Here is an 18,162-nt window from a genome sequence, read left to right as displayed (position 1 = left end):
ACGATCCATCCTCTCTTTAAGACAAAGTTCCAAAAGAATGTGATTTGGGTGGCTCTTGGGGCCAGAAGAAGTCCCGTCCACCCTCCCAGCGGAGGACTGCTGGAGAGTTGATTGCTACGCTTCAAAATTGTGATTCGGCCTCCTCTGCGTTGAAGAAGGGTGAGGGTGGGTCACCGGTGCTCTCTCGGGCAGTGGTTCTTCACTGACCAAGCCCGGCCAAGGGCCCAAGAACTTCAGGAAATCGGTGCTGCTGTCCCCATCGGACCCCCGGGGGGCCGTCCACAGACAAATTGTTAGGTGTGGACACAGCACAGCAAGTCCAGAAGCGGAAGTCCTGGCTCCACCAATCTGCACTCTATGGGTACGGAAGACCTGGGTTGGAAGCTCACGCGACGGTGGCAGGGGGGCGACGAGACAGGCGCAGGCCCCGGGGAAGTCTTGAGGTGATGAGGATGCTGGGGCCCCTCGATCAGCTCGGCACAGAGAATATCCCTCCTCGGGTCCACACCTCTATTGGCCACGGAAAGAGAAGGAAACACTGTCTGGAAGCCTCCACGCCTCAGAGGAATGGGAGATCGGTTCAACGGGAGCTACTTCATGGCCTTGCCTTCGCTTCTTCCATTCCCCCTCCGCCCCAGGTGCAGCCCGATTCATAGGACAAGTGACCCCGTTGCACATGGAGGCAAGGAGAGTGCTAATCTACTGATCCAGCACTTGGCATGGTGAGGACTGATGCAGATTGTGGACACAAAGTTTCTGTATTAATAATGACTGTGTGGAGATGAGAGAACAGAATCAGTTTGGTATTTATTAAACGTGTGTCGTGCGGCACACGTAGGCCGGGGGAGACACGGACCGGCGATGGTTTCATAATGGCAAACAGAGTTTCATCCCCAATTCATGCTAATGTAATTTATTCCGTTACGGCCGACCAAACCGAGCGGCAAGAGTTCTGGGAGTGGAGGGAATGCTGCTTCTGGTCAGGGGCAGAGTTTTAGCGTTTTCCTTCCTTTTGAGAGTCCAGCCACAGAAGCAGTGTCCTTCTAAGATCTGTTCCCTTTGAGGGAATGGAAAGACAGAGCGGTGGGCATGGGTTTATAAAAATGCTTGAACAGTGACCTCTTTTTCCTCTTTTATAGACAAAGTGCTATCTGCTTTCTAAAGGGAAACTGTTTCCTAATTTTTGAAAGTTCTTAATGCCAATGGAGCAGCCACCCTGTGATAGAAGTAGGTGACGTTCTTACCAGCAGGTCTTTGCCTCATTCTCCACGGGCGACCTCTCCGCCCGGCTGCCAGTTTTCTAGAGGGGCGGACTGAACCCTGGGTCCTGTCCACCTTTTCTGAGAGCGATGTTTTAGCCATTCAATCCGCCCTGACCTGACCGGACCTGACCTGGTCGAGCAAAAGTCAACCTTGGTGCAAGTCTCCAACTGAATGTTTCCTGTGTGTTAGTGAGCTCAGTTAGAAAGTAGTCCTCATTTGTGCTTGCTTGTGACCTTAACCTTCCTAGCAGAAGGTGGTGTTTTCTGACGGTCTCCCTCTCTCTCTCTCTCTCCCTTTCTCTCTCTCTCTCTCTGTGTGTGTGTGTGTGTGTGTGTGTGTGTGTGTGTGTGTGTGTGTGTGTGTGTGTCTGTGCTCTGGAGGAGGATGGTTGGCAGGCACTGTCAGTCTTCGATGGGGCTCAAGCCACCTTCATGTGGTCCATGTCCAGATCCAAGCCCCAGGTCTCTCTGAGACCCCGGACCTCCTGTCTTGCCTCTTCCACAGCTGTCTGGGCTACCTGGAGATGGAGTCAATGGGTCCCAGAACCACCTGGCAGGTAGTTCTTCAGAGGAAGCCAGGTTGCTGAATTCGATGAGTTCAGGTGCATTTGGGGGATGGGAGAAACCTCTCGGGTGGCAGAGAAATCATCCCTCAACTCAGGCTGACTGGCAGGTCTCTGGCCAAGGGCTCAGAAATAAGGTAAAAAGCCCTCAACCACCCAGCCTTTGGTGACTATGGTTCCTCTCCCCACTCTATTCCTCCTCCTCCTCCCCGCTGGTGCCTCGGAGGGGAGATTGGCAGTGCATTAACCCCTCTCCTGTTGCATCTGGCCCAAGCTCAGCAGGGAGCCAGCAGCAAGGGGAAGTTTAGACTCCTAATTCCAGGATGGTCTCAGAGGCCCCTCTGCCCTGAGGTGTGAGGAGGAATAGGGGCTTCCAGCCCCTTGGAAGCCAGATCCTCCTCACGGATCCCTACTGTAATGAGTGAGCTCTGCCCATTCCGTCCGCCTCTCCCTCGTGTGAAGCCTGTACTTACTATTGCTTTTTGGTCTGTTTTTTAAATAAAACCATTTTTTAAATGTTTTCTTCTTGGCGTGGTACAGTAGAACCTTTTGTTGTTGTGCAGGGTTACTCAACTGTCCAAGAGAGTGGCGGGAGGATGGAGCAGAGCGGGGCATATAAAGTGGTTCTGGGTGCCTGTTGCCGAGTATACACTAGGGGAATTACCCTGGGAACAGCAAAGTCAAACAAATTGCCTGGTGGTGTTCCCAGGGTCTACTACCCACACAGATGGAAAACCTCCTTCAACAGTCTGATAAACTTGCTGAGCCTTCCTATGTGCTTAATACAGGGGTTGCAGTAAGCACTCAAAAAATACCATTTCTACTACTACTACTACTACTACTAGTTTTTGGGGTGCAGCAATCAGAAAATGGGGGACTGTCAGAAAGCAGGGGCTCCAGGAAGATCAGGACACCAAGGCAGAGAAATAAAAATGGTACCAGGCCCTGTGGGTAGAAGTAGCAGGGGAAGACGAGTTTATGTGCATTCAGTGTGGAAGGGGCTGTCAGTGCTGCATTGGGTGAAACGGCCACTCTTGCAAGCATGGATAAAAGCTTGCTGGGGGTTGCTGCATTTGCAAACCTGAAGAGCACGGTACCGTGCGAGAGAGTAAGAGCCAATTCCTGGAAGGACGGTGCCTTCTTCTACCTCTGAAAGCCCCCACAGCGGGATTTGTCCCCCTGGGATCGCTTAATACACCATGTTGCAGAACGCGAAAGCAGCTGGCCACGTGGGTAGGCAGGAGCCCCCTTGCCGGTGAAGGGACAGTGCCCAGAAGTTAAAATTAAAAAAGAGACTCACCTCATGTGCAATCTTGCCACGCCTGGTCTAGGCAGATATCCGCTGCCAGTTAATGAGAGGACAGCTCCAAAGATGGTTCTGCTTTCCATGCTTCCCATTCTCAGGCCAGAGCGTGCTCCCTGCCGGCCAACTGACCACACACTTCCCCCTGGAAGAGAGGAAATAAGATGGAGGCTGCCCCACCCTTCCCACCCCATGTGCCGGGGCCTAGACCCTGCCTCAGAGGTGGTGGGGCTCAGCCTGGGACAGCCGGGACATAGCAGGGCCGTAAGCTCCTGGAGGGCAGGCGCCTGTTCCAACAGATTCCCCAGAGCCTTCCTTAGACAACAAGTGACCCTCCTTGTCAGGGGCCACCCAAGTTGGTTGACAATCCCCCATCCTCTTCTTGGATCCCCTCACAACCCAGGCTACTACAAGGCAGGGTCACCCATTAAGGTGCTTGATGGCAACCTCGGGACACATTGTCCCCAGGGAAATCTTCCTACCCCCCAACTACCTGTTTTACTGTTACAGAGCCAAAAGTAGCAGGAAGGGAAGTGGGCCACGTGGCAGCGGGGAGGTCTCAGCATGATTTGGTTCTGGGGGAGCCCAGGGAGGAGGAGGGGTGGGCTCGGGCAGGGGGTGGTCCCTGGGCTCCCCAGGACCTCGAGCTACTCCAGGCAGAGGCCAAGGGTCAACCTCAGGCCGCCCTATGTGGTCACAGTGGTGTTTTCCTTGGAGATAGCCCCACGGGGACGGCGCTCCTGGCTGACCCCGTCCCATCCCCACAATTTGCCTGTGGTTGCTGCACAGATTTTCACCCTGATCAGAATGGTTTTCCTCAGAATGGTTCTTATCTGCTCAATCCCAGTCCTAGGCCCGGTGGGCCTGTGATAGATACGAGGTTATTGGGTTGTCCCACCTGGGGCTCCCAGCCTCGATCCCCATTTTCCAGAGGAGGCCCAGAGAAGTGAAGTGACTTGCCCCACGTCACCTGTAAGAAGCTGGCTTCCTGGTCCACTCCTCGCCCTCAGAGGGCGTTGGGAATGGCGGCCCCTCAGCCTCCTCAGTTGCAGGGGTGACGGGTCCACCTTCGGAGCCAACTCCTCGCCCTTAGAGGATGATGGGAATGGCGGCCTCTCGGCCTCCTCAGTCACAGGGATGGCAGGGACAGGTCGGGCCAACTCCCCGCCCTCAGAGGGCGTCGGGAATGGCAGCCCTTTAGCCTCCTCAGTTGCAGGGGTGATGGGTCCCCCTTCGGAGCCAACTCCTCGCCCTTAGAGGATGATGGGAATGGCGGCCCCTCGGCCTCCTCAGTCGCGGGGATGGCAGGGACCGGTCGGACCCACTCCCCGCCCACAGAAGGTGTCGGGCATGGTGGCCCCTCATCCTCCTCTGTTGCAGAGTGGGTCGGAGCCCACTTCCCGGGCCCTTAGAGGGAGACGGCCACTCCTGAGCCTCCTCAGTCGGCAGGGTGGAGCGTCCCCCGTGGGGGCCCACTCCCTGCCCTCAGAGGGCGTCGGGCATGGCAGCCCCTCAGCCTCCTCGGTTGCAGGGGTGACGGGTCCCCCTTCGAAGCCAACTCCCCGTCCTTGGAGGACGACGGGAATGGCGGCCCCTCGGCCTCTTCAGTCACGGGGATGGCAGGGACGGGTCGGGCCCACTCCCCTCCCTCAGAGGGCGTGGGGCATGGCGGCCCCTCAGCCTCCTCAGTTGCGGAGGGGGTCGGAGCCCACTCCCCGGGCCCTTAGAGGGAGACGGCCACTCCTGAGCCTCCTCAGTCGGCAGCGTGGAGCGTCCCCCGTGGGGGCCCACTCCCTGCCCTCAGAGGGCGTCGGGCATGGCAGCCCCTCAGCCTCCTCGGTTGCAGGGGTGACGGGTCCCCCTTGGAAGCCAACTCCCCGTCCTTGGAGGACGACGGGAATGGCGGCCCCTCGGCCTCTTCAGTCACGGGGATGACAGGGACGGGTCGGGCCCACTCCCCTCCCTCAGAGGGCGTGGGGCATGGCGGCCCCTCAGCCTCCTCAGTTGCAGAGGGGGTCGGAGCCCACTCCCCGGGCCATTAGAGGGAGAGGGCCGCTCCTGAGGCTCCTCAGTCGGCAGGGTGGAGGGTCCCCCGTGGGGGCCCACTCCCCGCCCTCGGGGGGCGTCGGGCACGGCAGCCCCTCAGCCTGCCTCCTCCTCCTGGAGGGCGGAGGGGAGGTCTGCTCCTGGGCTTCCCCCGCCCCTCCGCTGTAACCGGAGCCGGCTCCGTGCCTCCATCCCGGCTCCCCGGGGCCCGGGAAGAGAAGCGGCTTGCCCCCCGGCGTCCACTGCTTGGGGGTCCGCGGCCCCTTACCATGGACGAGGCCAAGGCCCTGAAAGTCCGGCTGACGTTCGTGGCCATCCTGGTGGGGGTGTGCCTGATGCTGGCCGCCGTGGTGACGGACCACTGGGCCGTGCTCAGCCCCAAGGTGGGCCGCTCCAACGCCACCTGCGAGGCGGCCCACTTCGGCCTCTGGCGCCTCTGCACCAAGCGGATCTTCGTGGTCGACCCCGACCGCCGGGGCTGCGGACCCATCGACCTGCCCGGGGGTAAAGTACCACGCGGGGACCCCCCCACTCCGGGTTGGGGCATGGCCGTTTGGGAGCCCACTGTTGGGTAGGGACCGTCTCTCTATGTTGCCAACTTGTACTTCCCAAGCGCTTAGTACAGTGCTCTGCACACAGTCAGCGCTCAATAAATACGATTGATTTCAATCCACGTAACGAGGGTATTTCTGAAGCGCTCGCTATAATAATAATAATGATGATGAAGATGGCATTTGTTAAGCGCTTACTCTGTGATGATGATGATGACATTTATTACGCGTTTACTATGTGCAAAGCACTGTTCTAAGCGCTGGGGAGGTTACAAGGTGATCAGGTTGTCCCACGTGGGGCTCACAGTCAGCGTTTAGAACAGAGCTTGGCACATAGTAAGCGCTTACTATGTGCCAAGCACTGTTCTAAGCGCTGGGGAGGTTACAAGGTGATCAGGTTGTCCCACGTGGGGCTCACGGTCAGCGTTTAGAACCGTGCTCGGCACATAGTAAGCGCTTACTATGTGCCAAGCTCTGTTCTAAGCGCTGGGGAGGTTACAAGGTGATCAGGTTCTAGACTGTGAGCCCACTTTCTAGACTGTGAGCCCACTGTTGGGTAGGGACTGTCCCTATATGTTGCCAGCTTGTACTTCCCAAGCGCTTAGTACAGTGCTCTGCACACAGTAAGCGCTTAATAAATACGATTGATTGATCAGGTTGTCTCACGTGGGGCTCACAGTCTTAGCGCTTAGAGCAGTGCTTGGCACATAGTAAGCGCTTACTATGTGCCAAGCTCTGTTCTAAGCGCTGGGGAGGTTACAAGGTGATCAGGTTCTAGACTGTGAGCCCACTTTCTAGACTGTGAGCCCACTTCTAGACTATGAGCCCACTTTCTAGACTGTGAGCCCACTGTTGGGTAGGGACTGTCTCTATATGTTGCCAGCTTGTACTTCCCAAGCGCTTACTACAGTGCTCTGCACAAAGTAAGCGCTCAATAAATACGATTGATTGATTGATCAGGTTGTCTCACGTGGGGCTCACAGTCTTAGCGCTTAGAACAGTGCTTGGCACATAGTAAGTGCTTTCTATGTGCCAAGCTCTGTTCTAAGCTCTGGGGAGGTTACAAGGTGATCAGGTTGTCCCAAGTGGGGCTCACAGTCAGCGTTTAGAACAGTGCTTGGCACATAGTAAGCGCTTACTATGTGCCAAGCTCTGTTCTAAGCGCTGGGGAGGTTACAAGGTGATCAGGTTGTCCCACGGGGGGCTCAGAGTCTTAGCACTTAGAACAGTGCTTGGCACATAGTAAGCGCTTGACAAATGTCATTATTATTATTAGTATTAACTCCCATTTTACAGATGAGGTAACTGAGGCACAGGGAAGTTAAGTGACTTGCCCAAAGTCACACAGCTGACAATTGGCAGAGCCGGGATTTGAACCCATGAACTCTGACTCCAAAGCCCGGGCTCTTTCCAGTGAGCCACGCTGCTTCTTCTGTGCCAAGCGCTGGGATAGATACGAGGTTACTGGGTTGTCCCACTTGGGGCTCCCAGCCTTGATCCCCATTTTCCAGAGGAGGCCCAGAGAAGCGAAGTGACTTGCCCCAAGTCACGCAGCTAAGTGGCAGAGGCGGGATTAGAACCCACCACCTCTGGCTCCCAAGCCCGGGCTCTTGCCACTGAGCCACGCTGCTTCTCTATGTGCCCAGCACCGTTCTGAGCGCCGGGGTGGATACAAACTAATCGGGTTGCCTCTCGTGGGGCGCACGGTCTTCATCCCCATTTTACAGAGGAGGTGAGTGAGGCCCGGGGAAGTTAAGTGGTTTGCCCAAGGGCATCCAGCAGGCAGGTGGCGGGGCCGGGATAAGAACCCCCGTCCTCTGACTTCCCAAGCCCGGGCCCTTTCCACTAAGCTCGCAGCTTCCCGATCCACCAGTGTCATTTATTTCTTATGAGAAGCACTGTTCTAAGCGCTAGGGTAGATACAAGGTAACCACGTTGTCCCAGGTGGGGCTCACAGTCTCAGTCCCCATTTTACAGATGGGGGAACTGAGGCACAGAGAAGTGAAGTTATGTTGCCAACTTGGACTTCCCAAGCGCTTGGTGCAGTGCTCTGCACACAGTAAGCGCTCAATAAATACGATTGATTGATTGATTTTATTTTGTATGTTTGGTTTTGTTGTCTGTCTCCCCCTTTTAGACTGTGAGCCCACTGTTGGGTAGGGACTGTATATGTTGCCGGCTTGTACTTCCCAAGCGCTTAGTACAGTGCCCTGCACACAGTAAGCGCTCAATAAATACGATTGATTGATTGATTGATTGAAGTGACGCTCCAAGCCACACAGCTGACAAGTGGCAGCGGCGGGATTAGAACCCATGACTTCTGACTCCCGAGCCCTGGTTTTTCCCACTAAACCACGGGTAGATGCACGGGCCCGGGGCTTCTCGTGGGTTGTAATGCCCGCCCCACCCCTGCTTTGCTGGTCACCTTGGGCGAGTCGCTTCACGCTGAGAAGCCACGTGGCTTGGTGGAAATAGCCCGGTTTTGGGAGTCAGAGGTCGTGGGTTCTAATCCCCGCCCCGCCACTTGTCAGCTGTGTGACCTTGGGCAAGTCACTTCACTTCTCTGGGCCTCAGTTCCCTCATCTGTAGAATGAGGATGAAGTCTGTGGGCCCCCCCGCGTGGGACAACCTGATTACCTTGTTTCTACCCCAGCGCTTAGAACGGTGCTTGGTACATCGTAAGCGCTTAACAAATGCCACCATGATTATTATCCCCTCTGTAAAATGGGGATGAAGACCGTGAGCCCCCCGTTGGACCACCTTGTAACCTCCCCAACGCTTAGAACAGTGCGTTGCGCATAGTAAGCGCTTAATAAATGCCATTATTACTATTAGCAGCGTGGCTCAGTAGAGAAGCAGCGTGGCTCACTGGAAAGAGCCCGGGCTTGGGAGTCAGAGGTTGTGCGTTCTAATCCTGCTTCTGCCACTTGTCAGCTGGGTGACTAGAGCCCGGGCTTGGGAGTCAGAGGTTGGGGGTTCTAATCCTGCTTCTGCCACTTGTCAGGTGGGTGACCTTGGGCAAGTCACTTCACTTCTCTGGGCCTCAGTTCCCTCATCTGTAGAGTGGGGATTAAGACTGTGAGCCCCACGTGAGCCTCATCTCCTTGTATTCCCCCCAGTGCTTAGAACAGTGCTGTGCACATAGTAAGCGCTTAACAAATACCAACATTATTATTATTATTATTATACCCCAGTGCTTGGAACACACTTCAGTTCAGACCCCCTGCCAGCCAGCCCCTCTGCAGAACGCATTCCCAGGGCTTGGGGCAGGGGGAAGGAGCCTTCCAAACTGTCCCTGGGTTGGGCCTGGGAGAGAAGTTTACTGAGGTCGTCGGACCAGAGATTCCCCGATTCCTGCAGCCCATGTTGGGGGCAGGGGTGTGTCCAACCCCGGACCCACCTACCCCCACCACGGTCCCCAAAATGGAGCCTCCCCGCCAGAGGTGAAGATTTGTATTCCCGAACCCCGCCTCTTGCCTTCGCTGTGCAAGCTTCCCAAAGCCCTCCTGCTCCCGGAGCTCAGGACCACATACCGGGGCCCTTTGGAGCTAACGATTATTATGGTATTTGCTAAGCGCTTACCGTGTGCCAGGAACTGTACTAAGCCCGGGGGGGCGGTGCAAGGTAATCGGGTTGGACACAGCCCTTGTCCCACGTGGGGCTCACAGGCTCAATCCCCATTTTATCATCATCATCATCATCAATCGTATTTATTGAACGCTTACTGTGTGCAGAGCACTGTACTAAGCGCTTGGGAAGTACAAATTGGCAACATATAGAGACAGTCCCTACCCAACAGTGGGCTCACAGTCTAAAAGGGGGAGACAAAACCAAACATACTAACAAAATAAAATAGAATAGATATGTACAAGTAAAATAAATAAATAAATAGAGTAATTTTACAGTTGAGGCCACTGAGAAGCGACCAGAGAAGTGGAGTGACTTGCCCAAGGCCACACAGCAGACAAGCGGCAGGGCCGGGATTAACCCAAGTCCATGTCCCAACGTTTGTGTTTTTCCCCTGCCTTGTGGAAGCCTGGCCCGGGCCCTGTCCCCCGCCCCCCTGCCCTCCCCAACTGGTTCAGGAAGCTGTTTCCCTCGTAAACATGCAGCTGTCTCAGAGAGGCCCGGTCATGTTAGAGGTCTTGACGGACGTCGACATGTGCCTGTGTGGGCGGGTGTCACATAGTGAAGATGCCCATCTCCCGGGCGGCCGACAAAATGTGCCCCGTCAACAAATCACCTCCCCTGCAGACCACGCCACCCACCCCAAATCTCCCGGGGAAGGGCAAGTGCCAAACAGGCCCCTATTTAGCAGCATGACCCCTCTGGACCCTTCCCTTTTCTGCTGCATTTGAATTCCTGATCTTCTCTCCAAAAGCCTGGGGCCCGATGAGTGGTAAGAATTAGGTGCCAAAGCACTGGAGTAAATACAAAATAGTCAGTTCTTCTCCCACGCAGGGGCTCAGAGTCTAAGAGGAAGGTAGGCAGGTAGCTTGTTCCCATTTGGCAGTTGAGGAAACTGAGGCACAAAGAAGTTAAGACTTACCCAGAGAAGGTAAGCCTTAGAGGAAGTAGCCTGGCTAGTGGATAAGAGCAGGAGCCTGGGAGTCAGAAGGTCATGGGTTCTAATTCTGGCTCCAGCACTTGTGGGCTGGGTAGCCTTGGGCAAGTCACGTCACTTAATAATAATAATGATGGTATTTGTTAAGCGCTTACTACATGTCAAGCACTGTACTAAGCGCTCGGGTAGATACAAGGTAATCAGGTTGTCCCACATGGGGCTCACAGTCTTAATCCCCATTTTACAGATGACAGAACTGAGGCACAGAGAAGTTAATTGGCTTGTCCAAGGTCACCCAGCAGACAAGTGGCAGAGCCGGGTTTAGAACCCAGGACCTCTGACTCCCAAACCCGGGCTCTTGCCACTGAGCCACGCTGCTTCACTTCCCTGAGCCACAATTACCTCATCTGTAAAATGGGGATGGAGACTGTGAACCCCATGCGGGGCATGGACTGTGTCCAGCCCAATTTGCTTGGATCTATCCCAGCACTTAGTACAGTGCCTGGCACATAGCGCTTAACAAATGACACAATTATTATTATCCAAGGTCACACAGCAGACCAGTAGGTGTGAGGTCTCCAGACCATCCCTCCCCTCCGCCCCTCAGTTCCATGCTTGCCCATTAAATGAGTCAGGCAGCAAGGGAGGTACCATTCCTATGGGAGAAAAGGCTCAAAGAGGTTGGAAGTTAAATGCCCTTAAGGGAAGATTATTAGACAAAGTGAGTCTGTCTGGATACAGCAGAATGCAGTGCCGGAAGAATCGGCCATGTACAAGGGCAGTGTCCATAAAGTAAGGTTCTGTAAAGCACTGACTTTTCTAAAGTATTCTTCCACTACTTCTCTCACTGGGCCAGAATGGTAGCGAGAAGCTGATGTTATTATTTCCATTTTGCAGATCAATCTATGAATGATATTTATTGAGCTCTTACTATGTGCAGAGCAGTGAGAGAAATGTTTGGGAGAGGACGATACAACAGAAATAGCAGACGGGTTCCCTGCCCAGAACGAGTTTAGAGATGAGGAAACAGACTCAGGGAGGTGCACTGACATGCCTAAGCTCCCAGAGCTGGCACTAGGACCCAGGCCCTCTGACTCTGGACCACTGGATCAGTCTTCTGATTATCGGGCCACTCTGTGCCTTCTCAAATGAGAAAGAAAGGCCTTGAAATCTCCTTCTTGGAGGCTGACCAGGTCTGATTACCCTATTCCAAGATGATTGTTGTACCTTTGGCTTTGGCTTTGCTCCAAATGAAGGCAGAAGTTGGGGGTAATTAGGGTGGGGGAAGCTGTCATGTCTTTAATATCAATAATTTCCTCTGTACCTCTGTGAATATTTTGGCTTTCATGCCATGTCTTACTTCTACGGAACTTCACCTGTGTATTACCCATCGGAGCATTTAGTATAGTGCTCTGCATAGAATAAGCTCTCATTAAATACCACTGATTATTGGTGGTAAGAAAGCACGGTACTAAAGCTTGAAAGAGTAGAGTAGAGGTAGAAGACATGGCCCTTGCCCTCAAGGGGTATATGAGAAGGATGTAAGAATGAATACATAAGTGCTTATTTAGAAGAGTACGTGAATGAATGTGTGCTTAAGGGCTCTGAAACCACACCAACCCCCGGAACAGTGCTCTGCTCACGGAGCAGACACTCAGTGAGTGACCAGTGAATGAGAAGATGTGTTATTTCCCTTCTCTAACCAGAGAGCATGGGGCCAGATTCAATGGCCTGCAGGGCAAAGAGGCTAGGCTGTTAGGGATGAGCCCCAAAAGCCCAGCTCTGCCCTTCGCACTCAGCTTCACGCCATCACTCCCCCACTGCAACCTCAACAGCCCGGCCCGTGGGTCCCTTAGAGCGGGAAGGCCTGGTGGGAGCGTCGCCACACCTGCCCCAGCTGGACGCAGCAGCAGAGCGAGCGGCGAGGTTGTAATTAACTGGAAAGCGGGGCTCACCCCACCTCTCCGCCTTACACAGGTCCCTCCCCTGCTTTCTCCGCCTTTTCACAAGCCCTGGCCAGCCCACCCTATCCCACTGACAAACCTACTCTCAGCAATCGCCATGGTCTGGCAGATTCCCAGAAAGGGAATTTCACCCCAATCCAGGGGGCTCAGTATCACTTTTTCACGTTGTTCGTGGCCAAATAGAGCAGGAATTCAAATGGGGAACTGGAGGGGTCGTTTGGTTTCTCCTCCTGGCCCTGTGCTCACCGGGCGATCGATTGATCACAAACTCACCACCCCAGTGATGGATCTTCCCCTGACTGGGCTGCACTAAGGAGCTGAGGATTATGAGAGGAGAAGCCGGCCTGGCAGGGAGCGTTGGGTCAGAGGGGCACCCCCAAAGCCTTTGAGAAAGTGGTTCTCTCTTGGGCCGTTAGGGAAACTGGTTGATCGTGAAATCCATTTGGATTTTACCATTTATTTTCAGGCAATCCTCAGTGACAACTGAAAGGGACAGAAGCTGGCTCCTTTATCCAGTAACAGAGAGCAATGCATGACCAAATTGAGTGGCACTTCATATGTGTGGCTCCAGGGAAATGGTGCCTAACGAACCAGCAAATAGGAGACGTTCCCATTTGGGGCTGGCATGCGAATGATGGCAAAGGCGAGAAAACGGTGACATTTCATCCACTCTCGTAGCTTCGACATGCTTGTAGGGCCTCAGTTTCATCACCCTCCTAACACTTAAAACAGTACTCTGCACACCTCAATTGCTCAGTAAATACCATTCATTTAGTGACTTATTATCCCAATTTAACGAGGGATGTTTTTCATCTTACACCATGAATGGGCAGGGTCAAGTTGCCTGGCTGCTATGATACATCTTTTCTTTTATTTTTTTAATGGAATTTTGTTGAACGCTAACTGAACTGGGGGGTGGGGGCTGCCCCTTTCTGAGTGTCCTCATCAATGCCTTTATAAGTAATCTTGGCTCTGCTGTGTGACCTTGGACAAGTCACTTAACTTCGTGGTGCTTTGGTTTCCTTATCTGTAAAATGGGGATTCAATGTCCCCCTCATACGTAGGCTGGGAACCTCCTGTAGGACAGGGACTCTGTCCAACTTATGTCAACCCCAGTGCTCTGTACAGTGCTTGGCACATAGCAAGTGCTCAACAAATACCAGGATAACAATAATGGTAATAATAATGATAACAATAATCTCCAGTGACCCAGCTCACAGCTGATATACCAATCCTATTTCCCATCACAGGGCCCCCAATTCCCTTCCGCTGACCTGCACACTTGATGTTTTCTTTCCCTCCTTGCAGAGCGCAACTGTTCGTACTTTAGACATTTCAACCCCGGAGAGAGCTCGGAAATCTTCGAGGTGACAACCCAGAAAGGTGAGTGGATTCTGTTGGAAGCAGGACCCGCGCAGGGGAGAGCTGGCCATCACCTACCTGACCTCTGCTGCCAGCCAGTAGCAGGCCAATCCGCTATGTCAGGATCTGTCTTCCCAGCTCCTTCTCATCACACCAAACCCACCCTTCGTGGGGTGGGATATTTGATGGGTTAAATCCACTGCTATCTGTTGCCAGTAAGCCCTAGACATGTGCATGTGCGCACTTATTTACACACCCCCACTCCCCTAAAACAAAGCAAAAAAACCCCCTAAGGCACTTAGCAAACCCCACTTCTTTTCCTGACTCGACTGGTTGGATGTTGCCTGCTTGGAAGTTGGGGAACCAACTGGATTCCGCCTGGTCTTGGCTTTTTCGTCTTCCTTTTCTTCATCATCAGTCATATTTATTGAGCGCTTACTGTGTGCAGAGCACTGTACTAAGCGCTTAACACTGTACTAAGTGTTAAGTACACTTCTTCATATTCCATAGACTTTAGGAAGGTACCTGAGGTTGGAGAGGTTCCACTCAATTTCCTGGGTTTCTCTGGGTGCCTTGCAGCACTCAGTACAGTGCCTGGCACCTAGTGAGCACTTAACAAATATCATAATTCTGTCAGCATCTTTGTGGGGGACTCAGGATGGCAAGAGTAATCTGGTCAGCGCTCTTGAGGTTGCCCACAGAAGCACTCCTTTTCTTCTACCTCCTCCTCCTCCTCTCCAACCCGCCTGGAGCCTAGGCCTGCAGGCTAGAAGGGATGCCAGTTTGAAGGGCATGTGCTACCTTCCCAGGTCCCATGGAGCCGTACAGGATTGAATTGGGTGTCTGCTGGGGTGAGGCATGTGTTGACTCCTCTTGCTCCCTTGCCTTGATAGAATACAGCATCTCAGCGGCCGCCATCGCCATCTTCAGCATTTTCTTTATGATCATGGGAACCATCATCACACTCCTGTCCTTCCGGAAGAAGAAGGATTACCTCCTGAAGCCAGCTGCCATGTTCTATATCTTTGCAGGTAGGATGGAGCTTCTGTGCCCTCAGAGGAGAGTGAGGGCAGCTTCCTGTATTAGTTAGCAGGGCCCTGACTCAGTTGGAAGAGCTGGAATATGGCGAGTTTTGATGAATGGATTCTGGGGACTCCACCCGAGACCATATTCCATAGACTTTAGGAAGGCACCTGAGGTTGGAGAGGTTCCACTCAATTTCCTGGGTTTCTCTGGGTGCCTTGCAGCGCTTAGTACAGTGCCTGGCACCTAGTGAGCACTTAACAAATATCATAATTCTGTCAGCATCTTTGGGGGGTACTCAGGATGGCAAGAGTAATCTGGTCAGTGCTCTTGAGGTTGCCCACAGAAGCACTCTGCCTCCTGAGAACAAAAGGCACTCCTGGCCAAGGCTGGAAGAGAGTCGCTCCCCATGAGGGACCAAGCTGAGGAGCACTGGAGGGGTTTTTTTTGCAGCTTCGTGGAAAAGCGAGTCCCTTGAGAGACAGTGTCATGTCTAATTCCCACCTGGGTACTCTTTCCCAGCACTTAGTACAGGGCTCTGCACCCAATAAGCACCTAATAAATACTATTACTAGTACTTCACCTTGGAAGTTCCTCAAGGGCAGAGACTGCATTTTTTCTAGTCCCAATATTAACCCAGCAAGGGTGTTGGCCGGTGTAGAAGCTCCTGTGCCTGCCCCGGGGATTCCTGACCCCTCCATCTCCATCCTGGCACTCCCCACAAAGTGTGCGAGCAGACGGGTTGGGGAGAGTGCAAGCCCGGTAGCACTTTGTGGAGCGGCGGCATTGGAGCGAGGGGCCATGTCTAATTCCCACCTGTATATTCTCTTCTTGTGCTCTGTACAGTCCTTGTCGCTCAGTGTGCACTTAGTAAAAGCTATTATTACCACTTCTTGGGGGTGGAGTCGGTCAGCCCAAGCAGGCCATGTTACACACCAGCCCTCTGGCAACCTCCTCCCCCAAGGTTCCCTGGGTCATATTTCTGTGGTCATCTTCCAAAACCTTCCCAGTCAGATGCCAGTCTGACTAGTGTCCCATGGAGCCTGTTGTAGCAGTGCAGATTTAGCCGAATGGACAGGCTTGATGAATCCCGGTTGGCTCACAACAACAGCATCACATTTCAGATAACCTCTCCTCCCGCCACCATGTAGACGTATCCAGTCTCAATCCGTTTGGATCGCCAGCTTCCTACCGTCCTTTGGATTCAAAGACAAGCCCTAGGGCTCCTGGGGAAATTCCCAATTATTGTTACTATTATTATTATTGCGATATCTGTTAAGTGTCGTCAAGCACTGTTCTAAACGCTGGGGTGGATACAAGTTAATCAGATTGGACACAGTCCTTGTCCCGCATGGGGCTCACATTTTAAGTAGGAAGGAGAGCAGGTATTTAATCCCCATTTTACAGTGGAGGAAACTGAGGCACAGGGAAGTGAAGTGACTTGCCCGAGGACACACAGCAAGCAATTGGCAGAATCAAGATAAGAACCCAAGTCCCCTGACCCACTCGGTCCAAGCTCTTTCCACTAGGCCGTGCTGCTTCTGCTTGCTGTCTGATGGCGGGTCGGGGGGAGAGGCCCACCCGGGATGGGGGTTGATGGCTGCTTTCTCCTCGCAGGCCTCTGCATCATCATCTCCGTGGAGGTGATGCGCCAGTCGGTCAAGCGGATGATCGACAGTGAGGAAACGGTCTGGATTGAGTACTATTACTCCTGGTCCTTCGCCTGTGCCTGCGCCGCCTTCGTCCTGCTCTTCATCTTTGGCATCGCCCTGCTCCTCATCTCCCTGCCCCGCCTGCCCCGGAACCCCTGGGAAACCTGTATGGATGCAGACCCGGAGCACTGACAGGGTTTCCCGCTCTGTGCCTGCCCGCTCTGGGGCCCCTCAGACTTTTACCTTGGAAACCGACCGGCGACGTCCACCCGGCCAGAGCCGCTCGCCTGGGTGGGAGATTTGCATGGTGGCCGGGTGCTGTCCTTCCCCGTCCGTGGGGGTCACCGGCAGGGCCGCCGCCACCTCCTCTCCCTCCTTTTTCAGTCCCAGCCTTCCCTTCTCCTTTAAGATGACCCTTTATCCGAGGCTTTCTTCCTTCAGTGAAGGGGAGGATGGCGCACTGCTGAGTTGTGATCCAGTGTCAGTCAGTAAGGTCAAAGGCGAGTATCCTCAAGGGATGCTTTTCTGTCCCTCAAGGATACAGTTTTCAGACTGGGGTTTAAGATGCCACCAGCCTGTCTGTCTCCCGCTGCCCCTGGGGCTTCAAACTGTCCTTCCCAGAAATGATTTCAGGCAGCTTTGCTTTAGGCTGTCATTTGTAAACAAGTCCCTGTCCCCGTTTTGCTTTCTCCCCCATGACCGTGTCACACTAGTGTCGCGGGTGTGAATGAGTGGTAGGACAGCAGTCTGGAGATGATTACAGATGGGATTGTGTAAAAGGTCCTCGGCCCTCTTCTCCCCAGTGCTGAGCAAAACAGGCAGTGCTGCTTTTGTGATTTTCTAAGCCGAGAGTCCTTCTCTGGCCCAGTGCACTACAGTTCCTAAGGAGCATTTCTCACTGGGTGAAATCAAGTGTTGCGTGAAATAAAAGCTCTGAGGAGAAGGCATCCTTTCCGTGCGTCTCGCCGAAAACCACTTCAATTGCTGGAGCCCACTCAGGGTCGGGCACCTGCAACTGGGTAGGGAGGAGGGTTAAAAATGAGATGGGTAGGTTGGGAGGATGGGGCCCTAGTTAGTGGCCATCTGGGTTGTGCACGTGCCTGTACCGTTGGTCAAGGTGGGTGCTCTGTTGTTTCCCTTAACATTTGGTTCAACAGGCATGCAATGCCCGTGTTAGATGAAAACTGAGTGCGTCAAACAGTATTTGTTCAGTGTGTGGAAAAATCTGTATTCTGTCCACCGGTGGTACTCTGGCCACATGCCCATACAGAGTTCAAAGAACTCCAGGACACTGGTAAGACATCAATTTCCCATACTGTCTTTCCCTTAAAGGTGTTGTTTTTCCAGGTGTGCACTGACCTTCAAGGCACTGAATAACTAATTCCCAGGATCACCTCTAGAACACTTCCTCTAGTCCTCAGGTTTAGATGTGATTTGCAGCAAGAGGGTATATGCTCTGGCCAGGAGTCCCATCACTTAGTTCTTTCAGAACTCTTTCTTGGTTGACATCGGGTCCTGGTGATTTATTAACATCGATTTCATCATTCTGTGTGGTCAGTACAATTTTCAGGTCAACTTCTCATTTATTAAAGGATAATCCCCCTGCTCCCACTGGTTAACCACACAAGATTTCAGTATAACTGCCTGGATTTTTTTTAGATCTGTGGTATACATTTAACCTTAGGCCTCTAAGATGAAAAAAATAAATAAATAACCACCTTCAGGCTCCTAGTAGGTTACTTTTTCCTTTTAGCTTCTCCTGTCACCTCTTCCTTAAGGTCGTCATTTTTACATAGTACGCTTTTCTAAAATTAAATATCCTTGAGTTAGTTTTTTTTTTTCTCCCTAAAAAAAGGATTAAGCATTAGCTGT

At 53.2% G+C, this 18,162-nt stretch overlaps 1 protein-coding gene across 1 annotated transcript; it reads left to right on the top strand.

Annotated features, from left to right (window-relative positions):
- Positions 1–5,377: 5,377 nt before the first annotated feature.
- CACNG1 (calcium voltage-gated channel auxiliary subunit gamma 1) lies at positions 5,378–17,178 on the top strand. Its single transcript, XM_038757404.1, has 4 exons — positions 5,378–5,678; positions 13,562–13,636; positions 14,509–14,646; positions 16,256–17,178. Exons 1-4 carry the CDS (start codon positions 5,444–5,446, stop codon positions 16,480–16,482), a joined length of 675 nt encoding a protein of 224 aa, XP_038613332.1. The 5' UTR covers positions 5,378–5,443; the 3' UTR covers positions 16,483–17,178.
- The last annotated feature ends 984 nt before the right edge of the window (positions 17,179–18,162 follow it).

This window comes from Tachyglossus aculeatus, chromosome 15 (assembly GCF_015852505.1).
Source record: "Tachyglossus aculeatus isolate mTacAcu1 chromosome 15, mTacAcu1.pri, whole genome shotgun sequence".
Taxonomy (NCBI): Eukaryota; Metazoa; Chordata; class Mammalia; order Monotremata; family Tachyglossidae; genus Tachyglossus; species Tachyglossus aculeatus.
This window is presented reverse-complemented; position numbering and strand designations above follow the sequence as displayed.

What these genes read in the sequence shown, in the direction of transcription:
- CACNG1 (XM_038757404.1), top strand. Translation starts at nt 5,444, where the DNA reads ATGGACGAGGCCAAGGCCCTGAAAGTCCGGCTGACGTTCGTGGCCATC. An exon ending in ACCCATCGACCTGCCCGGGG is followed by an intron (nt 5,679 to 13,561) that starts GTAAAGTACCAC and finishes CCCTCCTTGCAG; the next exon opens with AGCGCAACTGTTCGTACTTT. An exon ending in CGAGGTGACAACCCAGAAAG is followed by an intron (nt 13,637 to 14,508) that starts GTGAGTGGATTC and finishes TTGCCTTGATAG; the next exon opens with AATACAGCATCTCAGCGGCC.